Source organism: Cydia amplana, chromosome 14 (genome assembly GCF_948474715.1).
Source record: "Cydia amplana chromosome 14, ilCydAmpl1.1, whole genome shotgun sequence".
Taxonomy (NCBI): Eukaryota; Metazoa; Arthropoda; class Insecta; order Lepidoptera; family Tortricidae; genus Cydia; species Cydia amplana.
The window spans coordinates 15,076,539-15,103,988 of record NC_086082.1 but is presented as its reverse complement, the minus strand read 5'-3'; the positions used below and the strand labels follow the sequence as shown (position 1 = coordinate 15,103,988).

The following is a 27,450-nucleotide window of genomic DNA, read 5'->3' as shown; positions in this document are numbered from 1 at the left end:
GTGGAATGCTGTGGCAATTTAAAATCTTGACGGAGTGCTATCAGGTGTGGAAATATCACTTTAACTTTGTCCTGTTCTCCTATGTATATGAATAATTTCATAAATAACATCATTAGTTATTACAAAAATTGTGAGATAGTGTAAAATTGCATTTTTTAAACTTATATATTTTTTTTCTTTTTTTCTTCTTTTTTGAACTGCCATCAGTCGGTAACGACTATAATCAGTTTTGCTGTAGGTATATAGTTATTAAACAATTTGGGTTCAAAACTTATAATAGTAATTTTATTTGTATAGTACTTAAATTAGGATTGGAAACCAAATAAAAGCAAAATTAAAGGCAAGTAGTAAAGTATAGTATAAAACTGAGTGAATTTCTAGTATTTTAGTTTTAGTTTGGTATTTCAAAGTTAAATCTCATTTATGTTTCATAGTTGATTGCCTGATAAAAATGTATTGAGATATTTGAAAAATGTAACTGTTGTCTAAGTACTTAGTACTTACATATGTATTTTTTCTTGTAAATTAATAATTTCATGTTAATTTCACTTCCTAAAAATTTGTATCAAAAATTACATTGAATCAACTTATCATTATTAAGTGCAGACACTGTTTATTTTCTTTTTATTAGTAATCGTAACAAAGTCTGCATTAGGTACGTATATATTTATTTTCATTAATGTAAATAAAATAAATGTTTTTGTTAAGATCTATCTAAGTATTATTTTGAATCCTCATCCACACTATTTTCCTTAAACACTTTACCTATTACATCTCTACCACTTAGGTAACTGAAATTAACTGAGTCATGAGGTAGTCAAATCCACGGAAAATATTAAATAGTTACCTACTAGGTATGTGGTCAAATCAGTCATACGCAGTGAAACCTTCAATCACACCATAGTCAACCTGCTCATAACTAAATCTTACAGCTGACTCAGGAAAGGATACAACAGTGGTTACAACACGAGTTACTGGTAAGAATTGTGCATAACTAAATTGACATGCCGAAATTCCAGGAGTCCCCGCACTAGGCTAGGCCTGTATCGCGGGAGACCAGATGTACATTGTATGTCATGCAAGTTAACTTAAGAGGAGAAAGATACCTAATTCTAATTTTAACAATTGTGTAAACTATGTAAGTCTATCTGTTATTACATTACTACTAATTTTTGTTTCTAGGTTCACCTTTAGTATCAGTTATAATATCTCAGTCTAATCAGTTATTTTTATATCTATTAAAGTTTTCAGTTAAACAGTTTTTAGAGTTATACGTTAGTTAAGTGTGTATATTTAATTTAACAAAATTAGGTAAAATTTAAATGTAAACCGAAATAGAAAATCATTTGGCCATTTCCCTTTATGTAATAAGTAATAACATTTCAACTTCGCAAAATACTTGGATAGGTAGGAAGTATTTAATAGAGCTATTAAATTTTCGTCCCAATATAGGTATCTCTCTCAGCAGCATCTCAGCAGTTAATAAATCATAAAAATTCGTCTCCTACACGCAACAATATTAACGGTCAACTCTAATAAATCACATAAATTTACTACATTAATAGGTCATTTGCCTCTTTTCAGATTCGCATTCCATCACAAACACAACAAAAAGGTCTTAACTCCCTTACAATTCCTACAATACTTTAATATATTTCTTCTAACCAAACAATAGATAAATCTGAAGCTTTATAATGTTTTTATCAGTACCTCGTTGACCGCGGCCTCGTACACGTGATGGTCAAAATTAACGCGCGCAGAAACGTGAGACATGACTCCCAGAGCTCAGGGAATTCGGATTCTGACGACCATTTTGAGTGAGTTTTTTTTACTTCTGACCATGGATCTATGGGGCATATGACTGCTAATTTACGCTAAGGACTATATGTAGGTATATGATTTTTTTAAGTTCAACGTGTTGACGGGGCGAATGTTCTATTTACTACGTCGTTTAATATTAAATTTTCTCTTAGGATTTCTTAGACACGCTCCGGTAGGTAATTTAGTCTACTAGTTACCTAATCCTTTTCAAGATTACCAGTGCATGCCTAGGTACCTTATGTATGCTATTTCATGAACATTTATTTATATAAGGTACTTACATATGTACTTATCTATGTGTTTAATTCATTTGCATTTACCTATAGCATAGGTACTATATGTATAATAAATATCTGGGTGACCGAGCTTCGCTCGGAAAACATATAAAAACTCGAAAATGCGCGTTTTCTCAGAGATAAGGCCTAGCTAGATCGATTTTTCGCCCCCGAAAATCCCCGTATAGCAAATTTCATCGAAATCGTTAGAGCCGTTTCCGAGATCACCGAAATATATATATATATATATATATATTGAATATATAATCTAAGCATGTAACAAAACGCATGACAGTGACAGCTAACGTCACTTGATACTATATCCGTATCCTTCTTTCGATTGCTATCTCCCTCTTCCCTAATGTCCGCCATCCCGAATACTGTTGTGCGCGATACAATTTTTATATTAATTATAATTAAGGCCATCTTGACCTGCGAAAGGTGCGTTTATTATTGTAATAAAAGCTCCTTATTTGTGGAAACTAAAGTGCAGTTTATTTTGAAGATTCCTCCAGTCCAGCCTAAAAGTGCAGCACATCGACTCTCACGCGGAAGCTGTGTCGGTCCACCCTGGCCTTTTTCAATAGGTTCTGCGCCCAGATTAGAACCGGTGGCGATTGGAGGACTAGAATATCGCGCCCACTACTCTATCTACCTTAAAGAATGGCTGAAGGCGACAATGATGTGCCAGCAGAAAACGGACCCGGCGCGGCCAATATGGCGCCGCCGCCCGCTGCTTCGGCTGTTTCCACAACAAGTTCGGCAACTTTTGTGCACCAAAACATGGAAAAACTACAAGGCCAAGTTAATTTCTGCTCTTGGAAGTTCGCCATTAAAATGGCATTGATTTTGGAAGGTTTATGGGACTGTGTGACCAGTGTAGTCGTGACGGACGCTGCGCGCGATCAACGTGCGCTGGCGCGCATTGCACTTAGTCTGCACCCATCGCTATATCAGTATATTACCAGTTGCACCAGTGCCAAGCAAGCTTGGGAAAATCTTAGAAATATATTCGAAGACAGAGGGCTTTATCGTCGAATTGTTTTGCTACGTGAACTACACAAGGCCAGCTACGCCGATCACGCCGGTATGAACGCGTATATCGACCATACTATGAAATTAGTACAGCAACTTGCTGATATCGGCAAAACTATAGAAGATAGTGAAGTGGCAGAACTGCTTTTAAGCGGGTTACCTCAAGAGTTTGATTCCCTTGTATCAAATATGTCTACAGCCTGCCTAACGTCGACTATATCTAGTGAGTTTGTACGAGCCAGGCTGATGCAGGAAGAGTCCAGGAAGCTAGCGACATGTTCATCTGAGACTGCTTTTGTTTCCAAAGTACAGTTCAAAGCAAAGAAGAAGTTTACGTGTGCTTACTGTCATAAGGAGGGCCACGTCAAATCCAAGTGCTTCAAACTGAGAAGAGATAAGAAGCAGAAGGAGGATCCCATGCCAGCCGCGTTCCTGGTTTCCCAGCAAGACGTTTACATAGATTCCGGATCGAGCTGCCATTTATTTAATGATAAAAACTGTTTTAATTCTATAAAGAAAGGACAATCTTCAGTGGCTGTGGCTAATAATAGCAAAGTGCTGTGTGAAGGCACCGGCGATGTAAAACTAAGGACATTCGATAAGGTACTTACTTTAAATAATACTTTATATGTGCCCCAACTGTCATGTAATTTAATATCAGTCAGTAAACTCTTAAAATCGGGATGTGATAGGGTGATGTTTAACTCGGGAGGATGTTTTGCATATGACAAGAATGATAATTTAGTTTGCTCTGCAAGTGAGGTAAATGGTATCTATAAATTAAATGAGTCTAGCAAAGAAATGCACAAACAGGAGCACTCTTTGTTCCTGCAGGATAGGCAGGAATCACCGAGTGCCACAGTTGTTGCTCAGCGGTCTGATATGTCTCGATGGCACTCTAGGCTTTGTCATATCAGCTCTGGAGGTATGTGCGCCCTTAGGGATAGACTTGCATGCAGTGTTATGTTTCAGGATGGCGAAACACTTGAACAGTGTGTACCATGCCTTAAGGGGAAGATGGTCAAGACTCCATTTCCCAAAGGTGGTGGAACGCGTGCAACTAGACCCTTGGAGCTAGTACACTCCGATGTGGTTGGTCCTATGCCAGTGAGCAGCTTGGGTGGTGCCAACTTTGCTGTCACCTTCACAGATGACTACTCGAGGAAATCCTACTGTTATTTAATGAAACATAAATCAGAGGTATGTGACCATTTTATTCACTTTAAAAATTTTGTAGAAAAGCAGACAGGTTTATCTATTCTTTGTTTACGTTCGGACAATGGGAAGGAGTATGTAAATAGTAGACTTTCTAGTTATTTAAAGAAAGAAGGGATTGCTCACCAGCTAACTGTTCCTTACTGCCCCGAACAGAACTCCGTGGCGGAGAGATTAAATTTAACTTTGTTCAATAAAGTAAGGTGTATGTTGCAAGAGGCAGGCCTAGGTCAATGTTTTTGGGGAGAAGCGCTAATGGTAGCGACTTATGTGAAAAACAGATCTCCCACTGTTGCATTGAATGGCCGTATACCTGAGGAAGTGTGGACCGGGTCCAAGGTGGACCTTAGTCACCTCAGGGTTTTTGGTTGCAAGGCTTATGCTCTGATTCCAAGTGTCAAGCGCAAGAAGCTAGATGCTAGGAGTAAAGAATACATTTTTGTGGGTTATTCTGAGACCACAAAGGGTTATAGGCTGGCAGATCCCTCAGATCCTAGGAAAGTCATTTTATCTCGTGATGTGAAATTTTTGGAGGATAAGTTTTTTACTCCACAACATTCAAACAATGTACCTGATAGTAATAGCTATGATATTAATGGTATGATTAATTTACATAATAATGAATTGAATATACATTCCAATAATAATTTGAATGTTGATAATGATAATTTTATTCATGGATTACAGAATAATGAATTAAATAATTCAAATTTTAATGATGACATTTCAAATGAGGTCATGGAAAATAATGAATTAAATAAAAGTAATGAAAATGTTAGCGAAAATAATAATAGTCAGTTTTTGAGTGATGAGGGTAATCGGTCTGATTTTACAGATGAATGGAGAACCGGCAGCGACCAGGAGTCCTCCGATGACTGCTCGGCGGGTGCAGCGGGTGAAGAGCCTGTAACGTCACCTCGCGCGGCTTCATCTAGAGGCGAAGGGTTAGCTGCGGAGTCCAGGCCCGTACGTAGTACTAGGGCAGTTCCTCCTAAACGGTATGAGGATTATGATTTATCTATGCTCGCTCAAACTGTACTTGAAGACGAACCACAGTCTTATGATGAGGCAATGGCCAGCCGTCATCACGACGAGTGGTTAAACTCAATGAAAAGTGAGTACGACTCTTTAATAAATAATAATGTCTGGAAGCTTGTGGATAGGCCCAAGAATAGAAATGTAATTAAATGTAAGTGGGTTTACCGAGTCAAATGTGACTCTTCAGGCAATTTTCAAAAATATAAAGCTCGTTTAGTCGCGAGGGGGTTTACACAGAAGTATGGTATCGACTACACTGATACTTTCTCCCCAGTTGTACGTCACTCTACAATGCGTCTTTTGTTTTCTCTAGCTAACGAGTATGATCTCAATATAGATCATATAGATGTAAACACGGCTTTCTTAAATGGTGAAATTAACGAAACCATATACATGGAACAACCAGAGGGTTTCCATGATGATAAAAATAAAGACAAAGTGTGCCTGTTACAAAGGAGCATCTACGGCCTTAAACAAGCCAGTAGAATGTGGTATTGTAAAGTTCACGATTTATTAACTAAAAACAATTTTAAGCAAAGTAAATGCGAGCCATGTGTTTATTATTTTAAGTCTGACAAGGAGTTCATAGTCATTGCGTTGTATGTAGATGACTTTTATATTCTGTATAGAAAAGACAGCTCACAAATTAAAAGTTTATTAAAGTTGTTAGAAAGTGAGTTCAGTATTAAAAACTTAGGTCCTATACAGAATTATCTAGGTATAAGAGTAACTCGAGACAGACAGAAAGGCATCCTTAAGTTGGATCAGTCTGTTTATATTAAAAAGGTACTTCAAAGGTTTGGTATGTCAGAATGCAAACCCGTTTCAACTCCCATGCAGACAGGTTTAAAGTTGTGTAATTCTGATAAACCATTGAATGATGAAACTTACAATTACAGACAATTGTTAGGATGTTTAATGTATCTTTCTGTCTGCACAAGACCTGACATAGCCTATGCGTGTAGTCAGTTGAGCCAATATAATAACTGTTTTGGCTTAACTCATTGGTTAGCTGCCAAAAGAATTTTAAGGTATTTAGCAGGTACAATTGATTATAGTTTACTGTTTGTAAAAAGTAGCCAATTGAATTTAAGTGCATATGCCGATGCAGATTTTGCCAATGATCATAATGACCGCAGGTCATATACAGGTTTTGCTATCAAACTTGGCGGAAACATTGTTCACTGGGAGGCCAGAAAACAGAAATGTATTGCTCTATCGAGCTGTGAAAGTGAGTGCCTAGCTCTATGTGATGTAACGAAGGATCTATGTTTTGTAAGAAACTTTCTATCTGAAATTTTTACAGAGTTAAAGTTACATTCTATTTTGGTGTATAATGACAACCAAAGTGCGCATAAATTGTTAGCAAGCAAAGAATATTGTCACAAGCGCACCAAACACATAGATATTAGGTATCATTTCATTAAAGACCTGGTAGAGACAAATTTTATTGTTATAAAATATTTAAATACTGAAAAAATGTTTGCAGATGTCCTTACCAAGCCACTGAGTAAATGTAAGCATGTCGAATTTATGCATGAACTCCACGTCAGAAATAAGTATCCATAAGGTATAGTTTTAAGTGTCTTTATGTACCTAACATATCTATACTTAAGGGATAATTTTGTTGTTATATGCTTAAGGGGAAGTATTGAATATATAATCTAAGCATGTAACAAAACGCATGACAGTGACAGCTAACGTCACTTGATACTATATCCGTATCCTTCTTTCGATTGCTATCTCCCTCTTCCCTAATGTCCGCCATCCCGAATACTGTTGTGCGCGATACAATTTTTATATTAATTATAATTAAGGCCATCTTGACCTGCGAAAGGTGCGTTTATTATTGTAATAAAAGCTCCTTATTTGTGGAAACTAAAGTGCAGTTTATTTTGAAGATTCCTCCAGTCCAGCCTAAAAGTGCAGCACATCGACTCTCACGCGGAAGCTGTGTCGGTCCACCCTGGCCTTTTTCAATAATATATATATAAATAAACAAGAATTGCTCGTTTAAAGGTATTAGATAATTAAGCTCAAACAAAAAGTCGTTAGATTTGTCTTAGTTAAGGGTCTCAACAACAACATAGCTAAATAATAAGTAGGTATAATAAATGTCAATTAATACTGGCCACTTACAAAAGTTGGCTAAAATAATTAGGGAAAGTTTTTAACAGCGCTTAATTGTTAGGGTACTAGCCCTTATAATAGGACTAGCTTTAGCTTAATCGTTTGGTAAGTTTTTTGGTCAGGGATAGTCAAATGAATGGGCAGCAGTTTGAACGTAGGGGAAATACGGACAAAATGGCATATACGGACAAAACGACATAGCGGGTTTATTTCGAATTTGGCGGGCTATAGCGAGGTCATGAACATAACAACACGTGACGGCGGCCATTTTTACAATCCTGCGAGAAACCCAGCGCCATTGGGTCAGTCTCTTTGAACTTACGAGTGAGAACGTGTTTCGTATCCACAAAAAAAATATTTTATTTATGGATTTCTTCGGATTTTTGGTGAGTTTTGTGATATATTTGTATATTATATTTACTAAAATTGAAGACTTATCATATATACTTGTGATTAGAGTTAGTATTAATACAATTTTCAATCGATTTAATTAAATATGATTTTTAATGTTTGTTGTGTACATTTGGGCAAAATGACATGCCTATACGCTGGACAAAACGACATAGTGTTTGTCATGTTGTCCGTGACGTGTGTCGTTTTGTCCGTAGTGTTTCGATTATTTACTTTTTATTGTTACTCTCTAGGAGAGATGCCGCGGGAGCGTCAATTTGTTCAAACTATCGATTCCAGCTTCGATAATGAAGAACGTGCCGCCGAAAACGAGGATGAAGAAGACTGCCCCTGCATTTATTGCAATGATCTTTATTCGCGGTCTAAGCCGGGAAAAATCTGGTTAAGATGCATGAGTTGTTTTCGTTGGGCTCACGCTTCTTGTGCTGATGTCTCAAAGAGGACTAAAAGATTTATTTGCGAGCTTTGTTCTTAAAATTTTGGTATGTCATTATACCCATATTTAGTGTGTCATTTTGTCCATACTATATGGACAAAATGGTTTTTTTGATTCGTCCATTTATTTCTTAATATTTAATTTGATATAGTTCCTATTCAATTAAAAGACTGTATTACTAGTAGTCAATGAACCTAAGATCATTGTCAATATATGAGACTGATTATAATTACAATAAATAAAGATATATGATTCAAAATCAAAACACCCTGTCATTTTGTCCGTACTTCCCCTAAGTCTTTTTCTGGGTTAACGATTTTAGAGCCAAAATGTAATATTGATAGATTTCGTTGTTGAAATTGTACACATTTTGTTACGTAATATCTAAATAACAAGTATTGGTTTCTATTAGCACGTCTTCTCATCTTGCCTTTTAATAATGAGGTCTCGAGCGTGCGTCACCGACAATATATGACGAGAAGGAACAGTTTTTAAAAATTCATCAAAAAATTATAGTGGTTAATTATACAAAATAATGTATAAGAACAGTTTCAGGAAATGTTGTAGATTGTTTAAGTATCAAAATTACGTTGAAATTAAGTCGATTTTCACGAAAAAAAATCACTTGTTTTGAAGTAATTTCTGGTGAAAATTGATTTCGTCTAACTTTCATTTACTCTTGTTCAATATCATATAACAAAAATGTAGTCTATGAAAGTTGGAGTACAGGACATGTGTAATACAAAATTACCATTTTTAGCAGTCCAAACTTTACGAAATTTCCAAATAAGATCGACTAAATCAGTGCTTTGCGCGCGTTTACCTAAACGTCCATCAGAAAAAAAAATCATTACTAATTTAGTGAGTCTGTTTTCAAAAAAATGGTCTGTACAAGTGCAAGATAAGAAGAAGTGCTAATAGATACCAGTACTTGTTATTTCTATTACACAGCAAAAGGTGTACAATTTCATCGACTAAATCTACCAATTTTACATTTTTGCGACTAAAATCGATACCGGCCTCTTAAAGGGACGTCCATTGAAAGCCATCGAGGAAAGGGTTGTCCGTCCATGATAAGATAAGATGTGTTAAGTAAACCATTCCCCCGAGTAACCTGAGAGCTGTAAAATAAGCCGCTGTATGTACAGTCGCCATCAAATATATCGGAGCGGCCATCAAGGTGTTCAGAATATCTGAACACGTACTCTAACGCCTTGACTATAGAGGCGTGTTCAGATATTTGTGAGCACCTTGGCCGCTCCGATATATCTGATGGCGACTGCACATTGCGATGTTTATAAATAGTATCAGTCGAATATATATACTATAGTTTGGCAAGTCATTTACGTCAGTAGAAAATAGGCGAAAATGTAAAAAAAAAATGAATGCGCGAAGGGTCGGTCTATTAACCTTTTGGACGCCAATGACCGATATATACGCACCGCAGGTCCAACGCCAAAAACGTATTAATCGGTCATAGACCACAGAGCAACATAGATCTAGGTGCATATGCATAAAGTTCAATTTCAGTTTTGAAACTTCGGGGACGTGGCGTCTGAAAGACAGCTATTGTGTTTGATACGGCGTCGAAAAGGTTAAAAAATTTAAATTTCGCGCTTTTTTTATACTGACAAAGTGGGTTTGCTAGAGTATATTAATAAACTAAATTTTCGAGCGCACTTTTGACATCCAGAGTAGAGTTATCGCATGATGTCCGGAGCTGTAATGGGCCATCATATTTACTTTACTCTTTGGGGCCATCTACTTTAGCTGTCAAATTTGAATTTTGAAGTACGCACTAGACTAGACTTTATACATGAAATAGGTTAGGTACATAGGTAAGTACCTGCTGACTTATATAAACAAATTGCATAGATTTAACCCCATCTATAATTACTTACAGTAAACACTAGGATGACGAAATATCGATTAGAGTTTCGTCACATAATGATATATATGTCGCAGTTTGCGTGTCATTAATAAATCAATAGAAAGTGCAGCGATAATTCATGCAAACAGATAAAGGATAAAACCGAATGTACACACAAAAACTACACAAACAAATTAAATAAAAGTTGCACATTAAGTCCGAGCGAGGAATCCCCTATGACCGGCGAGGTGCGAACACTGCGAACACTGCGAACCCACCCCTCATTTTGAAAATCCAATCTTAAGCGAAGTCTGCTAAGTTAGTCGTGGTTGGTTAAGATGTTCGATTAGTACCCTAAGCCCCATATCTAGACCATGGTGCCTCCCTATCCCACATAATCCACCTGATTGGACCTATACCAATGATTTTGATTCCTTCCCTAAATAAGGTGAATTGAAGCAAAGCAACCGCTTAATTAGGTTTAGAGTCTGTGCGGAAAGAGAAGAGTCCTTAAATGTATGGGGCCCAATACATTCTACGACTCTTTCCGCGCAGACTCTATCAGTGGCCAGGCGTCATAAAATCGGCTGGGCAATCCAGAGCTAATCTGGGTCTAAAATAATTCCAGACTTCTTATTTAAATCTATAAAACGTTATAGGGTATTAATTACTTTTAAATATTTGTAAGTGGGTACTTAAACGTGGGAATTGATCTCGCACTATCGTCATGAACTATTATCACAGTACAAGAACAGTAGTGAATCTTCATAGAAATGTGCCGCTGCCGGCTTGAATGTGTGCGTGCGCGCCGGGCGCCGTGTACGCACGCGCTGCCACGCACACATTCGCATAATATACGGGGGAATACGGTGGCGGCCAGTGTTGCCAGATCGTACCTTTTAGTACGGTTTTGCGTACTATTTTGGACCCTTGCGTACCTTTTTTGTAAGCAGCGTACATCGTACTAAAACCGTACCTTTTGATGTACGATTGTTTATCAACTTTTTTTTTCGTTGTGTTGTGGTTGTATTGGTTCAGGATGGTTTGTTCAGGGCAAAATATCTAATCTGACAACAATAGCCACCATAAAAAAGTACCATGTACTATAGAAAATACACGTTTCTATAGTTGCAGTCGGCAGTTGTGTCTTTCTTACCTGTGCTTTGCTAATAGTAATAGTAATATCGTTTATGTTATGCAAACCATGTTAACCATGGTACAATAGAATAGATGTTACAATGGAAATAGATGACATGGCACCCTGGTAGGGTATTGGCAATTATCCATTAAACTACATTAAATAATTTATGTGTAATATTATTAATATTGCTTTGTGATTGCTTCTAATGCAGTGCAGTTGCTCGAAGAATAATAAAAACGCTAAAAGAAGTTAAAAAATTATAAAGAATTTGTTCTCGGGCTGTCAGGTACCTAAGTCATGTCATGTCCATAAAGCCTACTTGTTTATCTTACCAATCTTCTTCACATGCATTTCTTTTTAATTTATATATGTACATTTGCATATCCAGTAGAAAGTTACTTAGTCATCTGAGTGTATTTCGTTTTATTTGGCATTATTATCCAGATTACAAAACTCAGGTAGTCAAAATTCAGCCGGCCATTTATAGCCGGTCAAACAACTTAGTCAGTATAAAATGGCGCGAAATTTAAGTTTTCTATTCGACCATAATCTTTCGCACCATTTTTTTTTAAATTTGCCGCTTTTTTCAACTGACGGAAATGTTAATGCAAACAAAATTGGTTAACTATGACGTGTACACTACACTTATAGTTGGTCAAATCAATTTGTCAGTCAGTAACAATCAGGAAAACTATACTCATCCACCCACCATACCCCCCACCCACACACTCACATATAAATATTGTTTCTGTAAGAAAATTTTACTAATAAAAAACCGTACTTTTTTGATGAAAATCGTACCTTTTTTGACGTACGACCGTACATAAGCTGGAAGCGCTCTGGCAACACTGGTGGCGGCAGTGTGGGCCGTACCGCGACTGAGATCGCGCGCATTCGAGTACGCTCGCATTTGCCTGCTCTTACCGGCCTTAATTTATACCTCATTTCTGAATGGATAGAACATTTCATTATATTATATAAATAGAAACCTAGTGCTACTCATAATACGCAAATAATATTTAACTAAAAATAAAAGTGACAACCCTAAGCGCCAACGCAAGAGTAGGTAAATAACTTGCCGAGCGGCCTTAGATTCACTACTGTTCTTAGTATACTGTGCTATTATATAGGTATGCACCAAATTTGAGCACAATCTATCTGGCACGTGCTATACAGCGCAGACAGGTAAACAACACGGACTGCCTATTTAAGTTCGCGTGCCGAATTCATTAGATGACGTTACGAGCAGTATCTTATTCAAAGGTGACTTAAACGACGAAGGTCAAAAATTCTAAACTCAATACGAAAATATAAAGAGGAATGTGATAACATATGCATCTTCCCTTATTTGACGTCATCTATATCAAATGTCTTGCTTGAAACACTATTGCTTTGTATGTAATTGTATGTCAACTACCAGTCTACATTATTCATTTGTCTCTGTTTATAGATAAGAAGTTGAAACTGGGCTTCATCTGATTACAAATTATTTATACACCAAATTATAATTAATAATTATGTTGCTAATCGTCATTCAAATAATTTTACGATCATAATTATACTGTAGGAGTTGCTATTTTTGGTCTTATCACAATATGCAGAATGTGTATTAGGTATACACCTAATGTCCTTTGAGACTCAATCATAAAAAATTTAAAAATATTTTAAAACCGGGTCAAAGAAACTGAAATTTATAATGGACAAATTTTAGTGACCATCACCGGATCAGCATTTATTCAGAACCCCAATCGATCGGATCTAATTTTTTTAGAACGATATTCAGATCTGTCTGTCTGTCTGATAACCGCGTAAAAATGTAAAAATGATAAACAAGTGAAAATGGACGTATGATAGCGTCATCATCAGCATCATTGGCCACAGCATCTTTGCAGATGAAAGTTGCAACTAAACTAAAGAGGTATTTTGAGGAGGTAGTCTAGAGCCTAAAATGCCTACATAGGTATGGTATAAATTATGATCGAATCGGAATGAACCAGCCAGGGATCAAGGCTGGCGGCGGCGACGTCTCCGCTCGGCCCTTGAGTCATCGCTGCCGTTATCGGTCAATTTGTGCGTCATATCACCCCGTCATTGCACCTGATACTTAGTCCTGATAAATAGGTACAAGGAGGGATCCTAAAGATATACACTAGGTATGTTACCTACTACCTACCTGTAGCCTGTAATAGGTAGTACGGGTCACTCCATCTCCCGTGTACAACCTACAAGCAATCGAAAAGACAAAGTTGTAAGTAAGTATAAATAAGAATAATTTGCTGTGACCTTATGTGTATAAGGTAGGTAAGGAGTGTTCCTTACAGGGTAGGTTGAACCCTGCGTTACTAATAAACCCCGAAAACTCCATTTGTATAATTCAAAACATTGACCCATTTCTGCGCAATAAAGTGGCGATGCGATGGCCTATAAATCTCTCAGATTAGCGTATTCTCTGTAGCTATAGCAACTTCACTGTTTATAAACATGTAGGTATCTCAATATATAAATAAAGCGATATACTTAATGTGCTGACGAACTAGTCTCTCCACATTCGATCGATCGTTCCGGGGAAGACCACGTTACAACGATTTTTTAAAGTTTTTTGTTAATAAACCTAAGGTACGTTTGTATTCGCTATTTTAATAGGTAGGTAGTTGTTAATTTTTGGGGCGTCTGGTAACACAGTTTACCTACTGTGTCATGAGGATTTAGGAAGGCAATGCTATTAATTATATGTCAAGGAGTGGGTTTAGGATTTGTGTATATAGGTAGGCTATTTTTGACGTGTTAGGTGTTTTTGGTTTTAAATAATATAAATTTTTGTTCGTTAATAAAGTAATAGCGAGATTTTTAACAAAAATTATAAAATTAAGTATTGACGTATTTATTTTTTTGTTTTTCACAGATTATTTGGCAGTGGAAATTCAGATCTTTCTGAAGACGAAAATTTCTTTGACTACAGGCAACAATCATACACGTGTGCGTAAGTAATTTATTATTTTCATTTCATTCTTAGATCCGTAGACAGATAAACCGAAGGTCTCCGTTTTGACTCGTGCAAACTGCTTTCGTATGCCCGGATGTTCTCCTCTATTCTCAACCGATTCTCGTGAAATTTTGGGAGCAGCTTCAGTAGGTAGTTAGAATTTTTTGGTCGAAGTTCAAAATGGTGTAAATTGGCATAAAAGACTGAGTCTATGACACTTAAGACCTTTGTGAGTACGACCTCTGTGATAATGACTCGACGAAGTAAAAGTACCTAGGTAATTTTTGTTTTTAGAATTTTTATGCTTATGAATTTTATCGCGAGGTCTACAGCAGAGCCACTAGTTTCTATTTTTATTCTAAATACCTTTCAGTTTTATGCGTTTTGAATAAACTTAAGTAGATAAGTCGGACAATTCAGAATAAAAGTAAGTATATTATAGATGCGTGAAATTCAGATCAAAATGTCGGTGAAAGTTACGTACCTTACAGGTACTTTAGTACCTAGTTGTTTGGCCACAGAAAATATAAAAATTTTCTGTGTGTTTGACCACAGAAAATATCAAGTATTAATATTTTCTCTGTGTTTGACCGTGTGAGGCCACTGAGATTATGTCACTCTTCATTACCAATTTGTAGTACCTAAAGTAAGTAAAGTAATATTCCATGTCATTGTATAATGGAAGCAACCCAAGGTTTCGAAAACTTACCTTCACATTGGGTCAACAAAATAACGTTTTATCTCAGTCGGTCCACACATTTTAGTGCGTAGACAGATACTTATCTTTAATAGTTATATATGTACCTACATACAAGGTGTCCCAAGAAGTAGTGATATACTGAAGCTGGGAGGTAGAGGACCTAGAGGGCTATCTGAATCACCCCCATGTATGTTCCGCGATTTTTCGTATTTTCGGAGTTACGATTTTTTTTAATTTTTCACCTATCGCCGAGTACGATGAGATTTTTATTTATGGTGACGTTAATTATTGCGGTAGATGCTTGATTTTTTTTGTGTGCTAAGCTGATAGATAGGCCAATTCAGTATGGTAACATTTACTATCGTTAGATCTTTGAAAGGAATTAAAAAAAAATTTAATGCCAAGAAAGATAAAATTACCCAGTATGTTCACAACTTCAAGGGCATTTAAAAAAAAACATACTGGGTAATTTTATCTTTCTTGGCATTACATTTTTTTTTAATTCCTTTCAAAGATCTAACGATAGTAAATGTTACCATACTGAATTGGCCTATCTATCAGCTTAGCACACAAAAAAAATCAAGCATCTACCGCAATAATTCACGTCACCATAAATAAAAATCTCATCGTACTCGGCGATAGGTGAAAACTTAAAAAAAATCATCACTCCGAAAATACGAAAAATCGCGGAACATACATGGGGGTGATTCAGATAGCCCTCTAGGTCCTCTACCTCCCAGCTTCAGTATATCACTACTTCTTGGGACACCCTGTATATTGGTACTCGAATATTTGTGTACATTAAGTAGTACTATTTAGTTTATTTTATTTACCTATAGTATCTTCGTCGTAGTACCTACAGAAGAGGATAGAAGTAGATTGTCGTAGAAACCTGGTAAGCAAAGAGTATAGTATAATATATAGGACACTGGCAAGTCTTGACAATGAATCGTTAAATTGAATGTTACGATAGGTACCGTGTTAAGGTACGAAACTTATAATTTGTATTCGTGAATTAAAGTTACCTTTATGCAACTACCCTAAACCTATAGGTATTACGAGTATCCCTGTATTTTCTTAATGTTATTTTATAAATAATACTTACACCGCCTGTAAAGTGTCATTCTATGGAACTTGCTAACTATAACAAACCGCCATATTGAAATTGTTAAAACCGGCCAAGTGCGAGTCGGACTCGCGCACGAGGGTTCCGCACCATCAACAAAAAATAGAGCAAAACAAGCAATAAAACGGTCACCCATCCAAGTACTGACCCCGCCCGACGTTGCTTAACTTCGGTCAAAAATCACGTTTGTTGTATGGGAGCCCCACTTAAATCTTTATTTTATTCTGTTTTTAGTATTTGTTGTTATAGCGGCAACAGAAATACATCATCTGTGAAAATTTCAACTGTCTAGCTATCACGGTTCGTGAGATACAGCCTGGTGACAGACGGGACGGACGGACGGACAGCGGAGTCTTAGTAATAGGGTCCCGTTTTTACCCTTTGGGTACGGAACCCTAAAAATGACGAATTTACTACTGACCTTTGTTTACATAAGTTAGCAAGTTCCATAGAATGACACTTTAGTCTTTATTAGGTGTGGATTTGAGTTGTAGTTTTCTTTAGAGTCTGTTCGGAAAGAGAAGAGTCGTGGAATGTATTGGGCCCCATACATTCCACGACTCTTCTCTTTCCGAACAGACTCTAGCCATCAGGCTGACAACGACTATTCACCGTACAATGCTGGTCTAACACCTTACCTACTTAATTACCGCCTCAGCCCTAGTAGCACGGTCGCATTTTTATCGTTTATCACCATGCCTGTCACGTTCTAACAAGTATGTAAGTGCGAAAGTGACGGGCTTAGTGATAGTCGATAAAAATGGAACCGTGCTGAGCCCGCAGAATGTAACAGAGAAATGTCATTGCCAGTTGTCAAGTCGGTGAAATAGTCGCTTGATGGTGACTTTCGTTCACAGATCAGGGAGCAACGTGAACTTGGAGACAGGTAACTTCAGGGAAACCATGGCGCGGGTGGAGGCAGCGCCGTTGCTGGACTCGGCCCAGCCGCCATATAGGAGTATCACTACGCACAGTCCGGTAAGCTTCTACACAGAGAAATATAAGTAAAGAAAGAGTGGTTACTCCATACATCAGTTTTTTTTGCCAAAACGCGAGTTATTTCGTAGTCGACATCTAACGTCAAGTAGTGGAACTATCAGTAGGTACCACTACTTGATACCAGATGTCACAAGTTTCGCTACTAATACTACTACTAATTTACAACTAATATTAGAAGTAGAAGGAGTTAAAAATTGTTGAGCAGTAGAGTTTTGGTTTGCCGCGACATCTATTGTCAATACTAGCAGTAGGTACTGATAATGTCCACTACTTGACGCTAGATGTCGATTACAAAATAACTCGCGTTTTGGTAAGAAAATTGATGTATGGAGTTACCACTCTTTCTTTACTTATATTTCTCTATGCTAATACGTAATACGTATACCTAAGCACGTTTCTACACTTGTAAGTTTTACTTACGTAAGTAGGGACACAGCTATACTAGAGAATGAGAGATGAATATCGTTATCTCATTCTAACAAATAGCTTTGTCCCTACTTACGTAAGTAAAACTTACAAGTGTAGAAACGGGCTAAGTGTAGGTATATATTTTGATTACATTATTTTATTCTTTTCAGGACCCGACACACACACTTTACGAGTATAAGAAGAAAATAGATAATTCAGTCGATGTTGACTCGAAAAAACAAAGTTCTTTAGTTACAATGTAAGTTCAAAACTCATTAACCTAATTGTAAGTATCATACTTACTTAAATTAATAGGACAAGAGGAGAATCATTTAGAAAATATTAGTTAATACAAAAGATTGGCTTTTCCGATGTTATCGTGTAACTTTGTCTATAATATTTAATGTTTCTTCTACTGGGGGTTGATTTCCAAAAATAGAGAGATTTTAATTGTACCTACATCCCCGCGCTTAAACTTTAAAATTGGCGGAGTAGGTACCCGTTGATGGTACCTACTTACCGGTCTAATTTGTTCTAGTTTCTCAGTATGGAACACAGTGATGGGTTCTTCCCTGCTGACCATGGCTTGGGGAGTGGAGCGCGCTGGTCTGCCGGCAGCGCTGGTGCTGGTCGCTTTGATGGCGGCGTTGTGTTTATACACAGCTTATGTGCTGCTCAGAGTTAACAAGCATCATGGTAAATATTCTAAGTAGAGCAGTGGTTCCCAAAGTCTGGGCACCGACCCACCTTACAAAAACTGCCAAATTCGGGACCCACCTCTTGGCTGTCTTAAAAAGGGGCATAGCATAACATTTAATGGGTTTGACGTTTGAGAAATGCTGTTATAGAGGGATTAGGACTAAACCTAGAACCTAGTTCGGTTTACACGCTTGAAGTAGCATTTTGCGGGTGAGCCACATAGACCAAGGGAGCATGGGTGGACGATGGACAGGCTTTAAAAGGGTGCAATTTGCATTTTTCATAACGAAGCTGGAACTATTTTGATGACGTCACTATTACGCATAAGACCTTATCGTCTGTGTCGTGTCTCCCGGCAGCTTTGAAGTCTCAGTCCAACAACATACTTACTAAAAGGTTTCTAGATGAGCATGGGCAGCATGGTTACACTTTTATCGCGTATCATGTCTTGCGACACTTTTCGCACTTATGTACTTGTTAGAATGTGACAGCCACGGTAACAGACGTCCGGTAAAAGCTAGGGAAGGCCATCTTAGCTCCACTGAACTATGTTCTAATTATTCTATGATAAGGCACAGAATCTTCAACCTATTAAAGATGTTTGACCACTTTGACAGGCACAGTGACATGTGAAGTCCCAGCTCTATGCCTATCCCTCCTCGGGCCTTGGGCGGCGCGAGTGGCGCATGGATTCAGTCTACTAGTTCTCCTGGGCGCCAATGTAGTGTATTGGATACTGATCACTAACTTCCTCTACTTCACAGTCAACTATTTAGCGGGTGAGTTCAGCTTATATCTATTGAGGTGAAGTATCTATTCTTGGTCTCTCACTCGTGGGTTAGGCGGCGCGCGTGGCGCACGGATTCAGTCTGCTAGTACGAGTAGGCTACTCCTGGGCGCCAACATAGTGTACATACTGATCACATAATATTAACTGTCTCACTTATTTGAACAGTGAAATAGTTGACATCCCTAAAGGTAGGTTATTATATTAGGTTACCCCTAAAGTATTAGGTATAGTTATTTTTTCTTTTCATAATGTTTTTTGTAATAAGGGACTTTTTTTCATTATAATATTATACTTTTCACAGACCTGTCCAGTCCAAACGCGACCTATCCAACAGCGCTGCTCTGCCCAAAGCAAGGTGGCGTCAACGGCTCCCTGTTAATCCCGGAGCCCCACGACTCTAGTTACTGGGGGCTCCACACCACGGTGCCTTTTTACGTGGCACTACTCGTTTTCCCACTGCTCAATTTTAGCAACGTGTCTTTTTTCACCAAGTTTAATTCACTGGGTAAGTCGCTTCAACCATACAATACTTTCTTTTAAATTTAGTACCTACCTAATCTACTTCATTACCGTAGGTACCGTATTAAATTGTTTTGTTTTAAAATAGAACGAAACAAAACAAAAGCAATCTGTAATTTAATTGGAAGTATTTTGACAGCAGGACACAAGAGTTTATAAATGCTAGTGCGAAAGATACGCCCTCTCCAATAAATGACCTTTACAGTACATATGGTGCTACTTTCCCGAACTATAGTTCGTTTTTTTAGCATTAGAAAGAACTTGAAAGAAGGTAAGCGATCTTGACATGTCTTTTAATTGAAAAAAAAATCAGTAACTATTACTTATGAAAGCAGAAGAATATAAATGATCGTATTAGATTCATAATTGTTACATATTTGCCGTAACTTATTTTTAAAATGTGTTTTTCAATTAAAAGACACATCAAGATTGTTTACCTTATTTCTAATGCTAAAAAAAACGAACTATAGTCCGTGCATGTGTCGAAAGTTTAAAGTCGAAACTGTATACACGTGCGAATAGGTAATTCGCAACTCGTGTCGATTTAAAACAATCCCTTCGGTCGTGTTTTAATGTATCGCCACTCGTTTCGAATTTCCTCTCTTCCGCACTTTTATCGTAAATAATAACTAATATCTGGGTGACCGAGCTTCGCTCGGAAAACATATAATAACTCGGAAATGCGCGTTTTCCCAGAGATAAGACCTAGCTAGATCGATTTTTCGCCCCCGAAAACCCCTATATACCAAATTTCATCGAAATCGTTAGAGCCGTTTCCGAGATCCCCAAAATATATATCATCATCATCTTCCTCGCGTTGTCCCGGCATTTTGCCACGGCTCATGGGAGCGTGGGGTCCGCTTGGCAACTAATCCCAGTAATTGGCGTGGGCACTAGTTTTTACGAAAGCGACTGCCATCTGACCTAAAATATATATATATATATATATAAATAAATAAATAAACAAGAATTGCTCGTTTAAAGGTATTAGATTCTTTCACAGGTACCCTTTCCGTGGTGTACCTACTGATCTTCGTGATAGTAAAAGGCTGGGGTTGGGGCATCAACGTGGCTCCGAGGGAGATCCCCGCCAGCACGGACGCGGCTGTGCTGAGCGGCATGTTGGCGCTGTCCTTCTATATACACAATATCATCATCACTATTATGAGCAATAATGAACGGCAGGAGAAAAACGTAAGTGACCTGATTGTCCTTGTGGTGAATATGGGGACATGAACCATATTTTCTTTGCATGCTCTCTTTATGATCGGTCTGATTTCCTTTCTAGCCTTGAATCATTACGCATACCATTTCCTACATCCATAATTTGCTTGTTATTTAGTAACTCGTATGATATTTATAAAATCATATCAGTATTTTTAGAAAAGAATGATATAAAAATATAGTATACATATAATATAATTATATATATTACAGTAAATCCAATCCTTTCCTTTCCAAATTTTCGTCTTATCCGTATGTAATTCCTTGTTTCCCTAACTTTTAATACCTTCACAACTTGACATTGGCTAACCTAACAAAAGCCAAAACAGAGAAAATAAAAAAAAAAGAAGTATTTTCATCTACTGATCACTAGATGGCGTCAGTAGATGTAGCATCAACTTGGCCTAAAGTAATAGAGCGGCATTATGCTGTTGTTCTTCTATAAAAGAGTGGTATTCCATCTGTCCAGTTTCCAATATCATTGAGTCTCGCTCTCTCATTAAGCAGGACCAAGAAATTGAGACAGGTATTTGTATCCTACTGGTCACTAGATGGCGTTAGTAGTTGAAAGGTTTAGGTGAGGCATCAATTTAACTTCCAACTAGCAGGAAGAACTAGCCCAACTAGGTAGCAGGAAGTTGGTTTAAATATGAAAAAATAAACAATGTATGAAATACTATGTACGAAAGGGATTAATCTGGTTATAGTTCTGTTTTTTTACATGTTACACTAATTATAGTTGATTCACAATAATTTAAATTGAACTATGTCTAATTATCTTTATTTTCAGGGCAGAGATTTGACGATAGCGTTTGTGCTAGTAACCATGACGTACCTCCTAGTGGGCGCAGGTTTTTACGTTTGCTTCCCTCTTGCCAAGTCCTGTATAGAAGACGTAAGTTGCAATGTTTTCTTAAAAAAAATGTTTATACTTAGAGGCTGTGTGGAAAGAGAAGAGTCGTGGAATGTATGGGGCCCAATACATTTCGCGACTCTTCTCTTTACGAACAGACTTTATAATAATGTTTTTCAGTCATTTTCTTCTTAGAAGTAAAAAAATCTAACATTTAATGTAATGTAATTTCTTATTTTTTTCCTTTTTTGCGGCGTTAGTAAAGTACGGATGTCTACCGTCTCCATTTCTCCTCTACTGCTCAAAGGTTAACTGGAAGAGATCCCTTAACCTGTCAAATCCCACGATATGACGTCACCATAAGCGTTCTGGCTCTTATATGAGCCGTGGGAGCTGACAGATTAAAGGGATAAGTTAGCCTTTGTACTAATGACGATAGTTATTTTTCCTGTTTTGTTCTGATTTTTGTACAATAAAGTGTTTTACTACTTCTACTACTAATGTTTGATCTGCACTGAGACGATTGTTTGTAAGTATGTGCTGTATGAACTACATGATTTTGAGCAAGTCAGAAGAAAGTTACTAAAATGTATGACTTTATGGCGTTTTTATTTGCAGAATATACTAAATAACTTTGAAATGCACGACACAATGACTGCAGTTGCGCGGGCGCTACTGCTGTTTCAAGTAAGTTCAAATAATAAATATTTTTATCGTAATACGTCATCAAAATTAATTTGCCCTGTTACGCGCAGCGTATCTAGATAGAAGATATCATCACTACATAGTATAAAACAAAGTCGCTTCCCGATATCTGTCTGTCTGTATATATGTATGCTTAGATCTTTAAAACTAATACGCAACGGATTTTGATGCGGTTTTTTTTAATAGATAGAGTGATTCAAGAGGAAGTTTTATGTATAATTAGTTAAACCGTGCGAAGCCGGGGCGGGTCGCTAATATTATATAATAGGTAAGATACTCTTGTTTTGGCATGATAGGGCAGTATTCGTAAAGTCAATTTTTTTATTCGGTAGACTGAAATGACAGTTCATATAGTATGAACATAAAATGTCATTTCATACTATGAACTATCAGAAATGACATGTCGGTAGACTGAAAAGTCTACCGAATAAAAAAATAGACTTTAGAAGTATAAGTAGAAGGCGTGGCATTCATTGGGCATTGGTTTTCTTAATTGAATCTAAGTATTAATTAAACAAATATCTGCACGGCCACAGCTAATTTGTTTCTAATGTTTTTTTAAAGATATAGTAGATATGATATAAATGTGTCGATATTCCTGGTTTTAACCTTTACCTACCACAAATTTTTTATATTTCAGGTTATAACCGTGTACCCGCTCGTCGCCTACATGCTTCGATCCGAAGCGCTTCTACTCTTACCCATCAGCAACGTGAACAAATCCCGCACGAGATACACTGTCGCCATCAATGTGGCCATCGTGTCAATGTGCGTCGCTGTCGCCTGCCTGTGTCCTAACATAGGGACTATTATCAGGTGAGATAGTCTACTAAATCTATGTCACACGAACGTTAACTAATCAGCAACGTGAACAAATCCCGCACGAGATACACTGTCGCCATCAATGTGGTCATCGTGTCAATGTGCGTCGCTGTCGCCTGCCTGTGTCCTAACATAGGGACTATTATCAGGTGAGATAGTCTACAAATATATGTCACACGAACGTTAACTAATCAGCAACGTGAACAAATCACGTACCAGATACACTGTCGCCATGAATGTGGTCATCGTGTCAATGTGTGTCGCTGTCGCCTGCCTGTGTCCTAACATAGGGACTATTATCAGGTGAGATAGTCTACTAAATCTATGTCACACGAACGTTAACTAATCAGCAACGTGAACAAATCCCGCACGACTCGCACGAGATACACTGTCGCCATAAATGTGGCCATCGTGTCAATGTGCGTCGCTGTCGCCTGCCTGTGTCCTAACATAGGGACTATTATCAGGTGAGATAGTCTACTAAATCTATGTAACACGAACGTTAACTAATCAGCAACGTGAACAAATCCCGCACGAGATACACTGTCGCCATCAATGTGGTCATCGTGTCAATGTGCGTCGCTGTCGCCTGCCTGTGTCCTAACATAGGGACTATTATCAGGTGAGATAGTCTACAAATATATGTCACACAAACGTTAACTAATCAGCAACGTGAACAAATCACGTACCAGATACACTGTCGCCATGAATGTGGTCATCGTGTCAATGTGTGTCGCTGTCGCCTGCCTGTGTCCTAACATAGGGACTATTATCAGGTGAGATAGTCTACTAAATCTATGTCACACGAACGTTAACTAATCAGCAACGTGAACAAATCCCGCACGACTCGCACGAGATACACTGTCGCCATAAATGTGGCCATCGTGTCAATGTGCGTCGCTGTCGCCTGCCTGTGTCCTAACATAGGGACTATTATCAGGTGAGATAGTCTACTAAATCTATGTCACACGAACGTTAACTAATCAGCAACGTGAACAAATCCCGCACGACTCGCACGAGATACACTGTCGCCATAAATGTGGCCATCGTGTCAATGTGCGTCGCTGTCGCCTGCCTGTGTCCTAACATAGGGACTATTATCAGGTGAGATAGTCTACTAAATCTATGTAACACGAACGTTAACTAATCAGCAACGTGAACAAATCCCGCACGACTCGCACGAGATACACTGTCGCCATCAATGTGGCCATCGTGTCAATGTGCGTCGCTGTCGCCTGCCTGTGTCCTAACATAGGGACTATTATCAGGTGAGTTTAGTCCTAATAAGTTGTTGAAAAAAAAATTGGCACAAGCTTTTATCGCCGACTGTACTTTTCTTTCCACAGGCAACTAATACTCATAGAGACAATTCTAACAACCCCAAACACAATTAATTTGCGTTGTTTTATTCCCTTGGCCTCCTCCTGTCTCCATCATCAGATCGGCGTTGTCATCTGATTTACATATTTATGTATGCAAAATTTCAGCACAATCGGAAATCGGGTCAAATTTAGCTTCCAAGATTTGACCCACACTAACATACCTACTTACATACAAACATAACATGGCAAGTTAAATAAAAGCTTGTAAAAAAGGTTTAAAAATACTAGTCAAATCAGTTTCTTTTTCGAACTGTTTTATACGAAACACTAGCATGTGACGTCACAATTAAATTACCTATTCTTTATAGTTTTATACGGGTTTTACAATAGAACTTGTATCCAAAAATAACTGCTGTCTACGTTTCTTTATTTCATGCATCGTGTAAAATAATGTATTTTGAATACTGTCAATTACCCTATTGTCCTCTCTTTCAGATACACGGGAGCAATAAGCGGCCTGGTGCACGTATTCGCTCTCCCCTCCATCCTCCAAGTCAAGTCCCTGCAGCTCCGAGGCAAGCTGACCTACTGGAAGCTGTTGCTTTACTTCCTTATAGTCGTTTTTGGCGTAGTCAATTTGGTCATGCAGTTTTTTATTAAAGAGTGATATCCATTAAAAAGTAAAACCGTATCCAGACGAGCTGGGCAAATCGACCGATTCGATCAGGAAAATAATTGGCGCCAATCTCATCTAGCGTCCACATGTACACAATTTAATCGCCAATTTGCATTCCATAGATACTAACTTCGAAAATTGGCATTTTTGTGTCCGCACCTGCTGATTTGATCGGGGAATCAAATTGGCGTTTGCGTCCGCACGGCCTGATTCGATCGGACAATTTCATCAGATTGGCGAAAAATTGTCTCGTCTGGACTAAGGACGCTTAGCACACAAAATCTCGTACATTGATCCTTCATTTCTTATCTCTGTCGCACACGCATACATTTATTATTGTCCCGCTCTCAATACATTGACCACCGGCATCATCGGGCAACAATAATAGGGATGATGACACATGTTGAATTTTATAACAAAATCTAGTAAAATAGATAGCAAACGAGCAATTTATCACAATAATGTGGATATTAAAATAAAATATTGAAAAATTACAAAAATACAGGACCTGAAAGTTTCAAAATTTCAGTTTTTTTTAACTTCCAAAAACGATAAAAGTAAGGGTACCATTCGATTCCTTACATTTCATCCAAAAAAATATTGTATAGCAACTATATACATAAACGCAATATTTCACCGACTTAAACGCAATTTTCTTGTTTTGTCCATACTACAAGATGGGCGATGACGTCACGGCCCTTGGCCGTTTTGTATAGGGCGTTTCGCGAGTGAAGTGCGACTGTCGGCCTTTGACTACAATTTCTGACTTTTGTGTTACTTTAATGCAATGGGTCCCATATAGACATTTGATCCTAAAAACAAACCCGATCGATTGATACCATAAAAAAAATTAGTCATGTAGCCTATTATGCGCCTGCGATAGAAAATAGGAAAAGACAGATTAATGTACGACATTCCTTGTGCCTACCGTCCTTGCTTAGCCGTGTGTGTCAGCTGTTACAAGTGACTTCTGAAGCGAAATGAATATTGAAATGGCGAATGGCATAATAATGTGATTATTAGTGATAGTAACTAAATATGATTGAACGAGGTTTAATGTTAAAGGTATTTTTTTAGATACATAATGAAATTTGATGATAATAATTTAAAGAATCAATTAAATTAAATCTCATTTTCATATTTTAGACGTTTTAAAAACAAAAATTAGTGTATCATTACATAGTATAGTTTGTAGCTTTCTAGTAGACCCCGAAGGCTTATCCTATTGTCTATTGTTCAGTAAAACCGCACGTGCTACTTACCTGCAAAAAAGGGTCCTAATTATTCTATTTGGCACCTGAGCGCGGGCTAGTCCAACGCTCAAAAAACCAGTGTAGGTGCGCTCTCCGATAACGCGCCTTTGTTACGCATCTCGATGACACATTTTAGACTGGTTCTGTAGCGTTCGACTCGCCGGCACTCAGTAACCGAAGTACCGATTTTTTATGCAGGTGGTTGTGGCACGAGCGGTTTTACTTAACAATAGACAATAGGATTAGCCTTCGGGGTCTATTAGAAAGCTACAAACTATATAAAACAAAGTAGCTTCCCTGTCTGTCTGTCTGTATGCTTAGATCTTTAAAACTACGCAACGGATTTTGATGCGGTTTTTTTTAATAGATAGAGTGATTCAAGAGGAAGGTTTATGTATTATAATTTGTTAATTCGTGCGAAGCCGGGGCGGGTCGCTAGTAATATATAAAGTAACGGATTGCCATCTAAAATAAGTTGGAAATTATATATATAATATACCATCTAGTCATATTTTATAATAATAAAGGTTGAGTTCTGTGTTGATAAATAAAATCTTCGTTAAACATGTACTTACTTATTTTTATTTTATAAAACAAAGATAAAATCAATAATATTCATTTGGTAACAGTTAACTTTTAGAATTTTTGTAAAATATTGCAACCTGCGTCCCATAATGTTACGGATTATCATAAAAGTTTTTTATAACTTATTTATATTTAAATAAATCGTGCAAAACGCTCAACTAAATAGTGTACCTAAAGTAAATTTTATTCATATTAATAAAATGTCTTAAAACTAATATTGAACAGAAGAGAAAATCTGTCATAAAGAAGTAGTATTATATATACGAGTTTCTTGATTTTAGCAAAGATGTTATGTTAGTTAAATACATTTTTTTATAAATATTTATAATAGTTTGTTTCGAATCTGTATTTAGAAATAAACAACGAAGGCAGAGTCGTTTAACTTTACATAGCTGTATTAAGTATGCCTATCGA

General features: G+C 37.4%; 1 protein-coding gene across 1 annotated transcript; it reads left to right on the top strand.

The window, feature by feature from the left end:
• The first annotated feature begins 1,709 nt into the window (after positions 1 to 1,709).
• Positions 1,710 to 25,192, top strand: LOC134653850 (sodium-coupled neutral amino acid transporter 9 homolog). Its single transcript, XM_063509214.1, has 12 exons — positions 1,710 to 1,817; positions 14,275 to 14,352; positions 17,039 to 17,159; positions 17,759 to 17,847; positions 18,127 to 18,284; positions 18,905 to 19,066; positions 19,379 to 19,582; positions 20,600 to 20,790; positions 21,611 to 21,715; positions 22,292 to 22,360; positions 23,019 to 23,194; positions 25,018 to 25,192. The coding sequence occupies exons 1-12, from the start codon at positions 1,738 to 1,740 to the stop codon at positions 25,187 to 25,189; spliced, it is 1,605 nt and encodes a 534-aa protein (XP_063365284.1). The 5' UTR covers positions 1,710 to 1,737; the 3' UTR covers positions 25,190 to 25,192.
• The last annotated feature ends 2,258 nt before the right edge of the window (positions 25,193 to 27,450 follow it).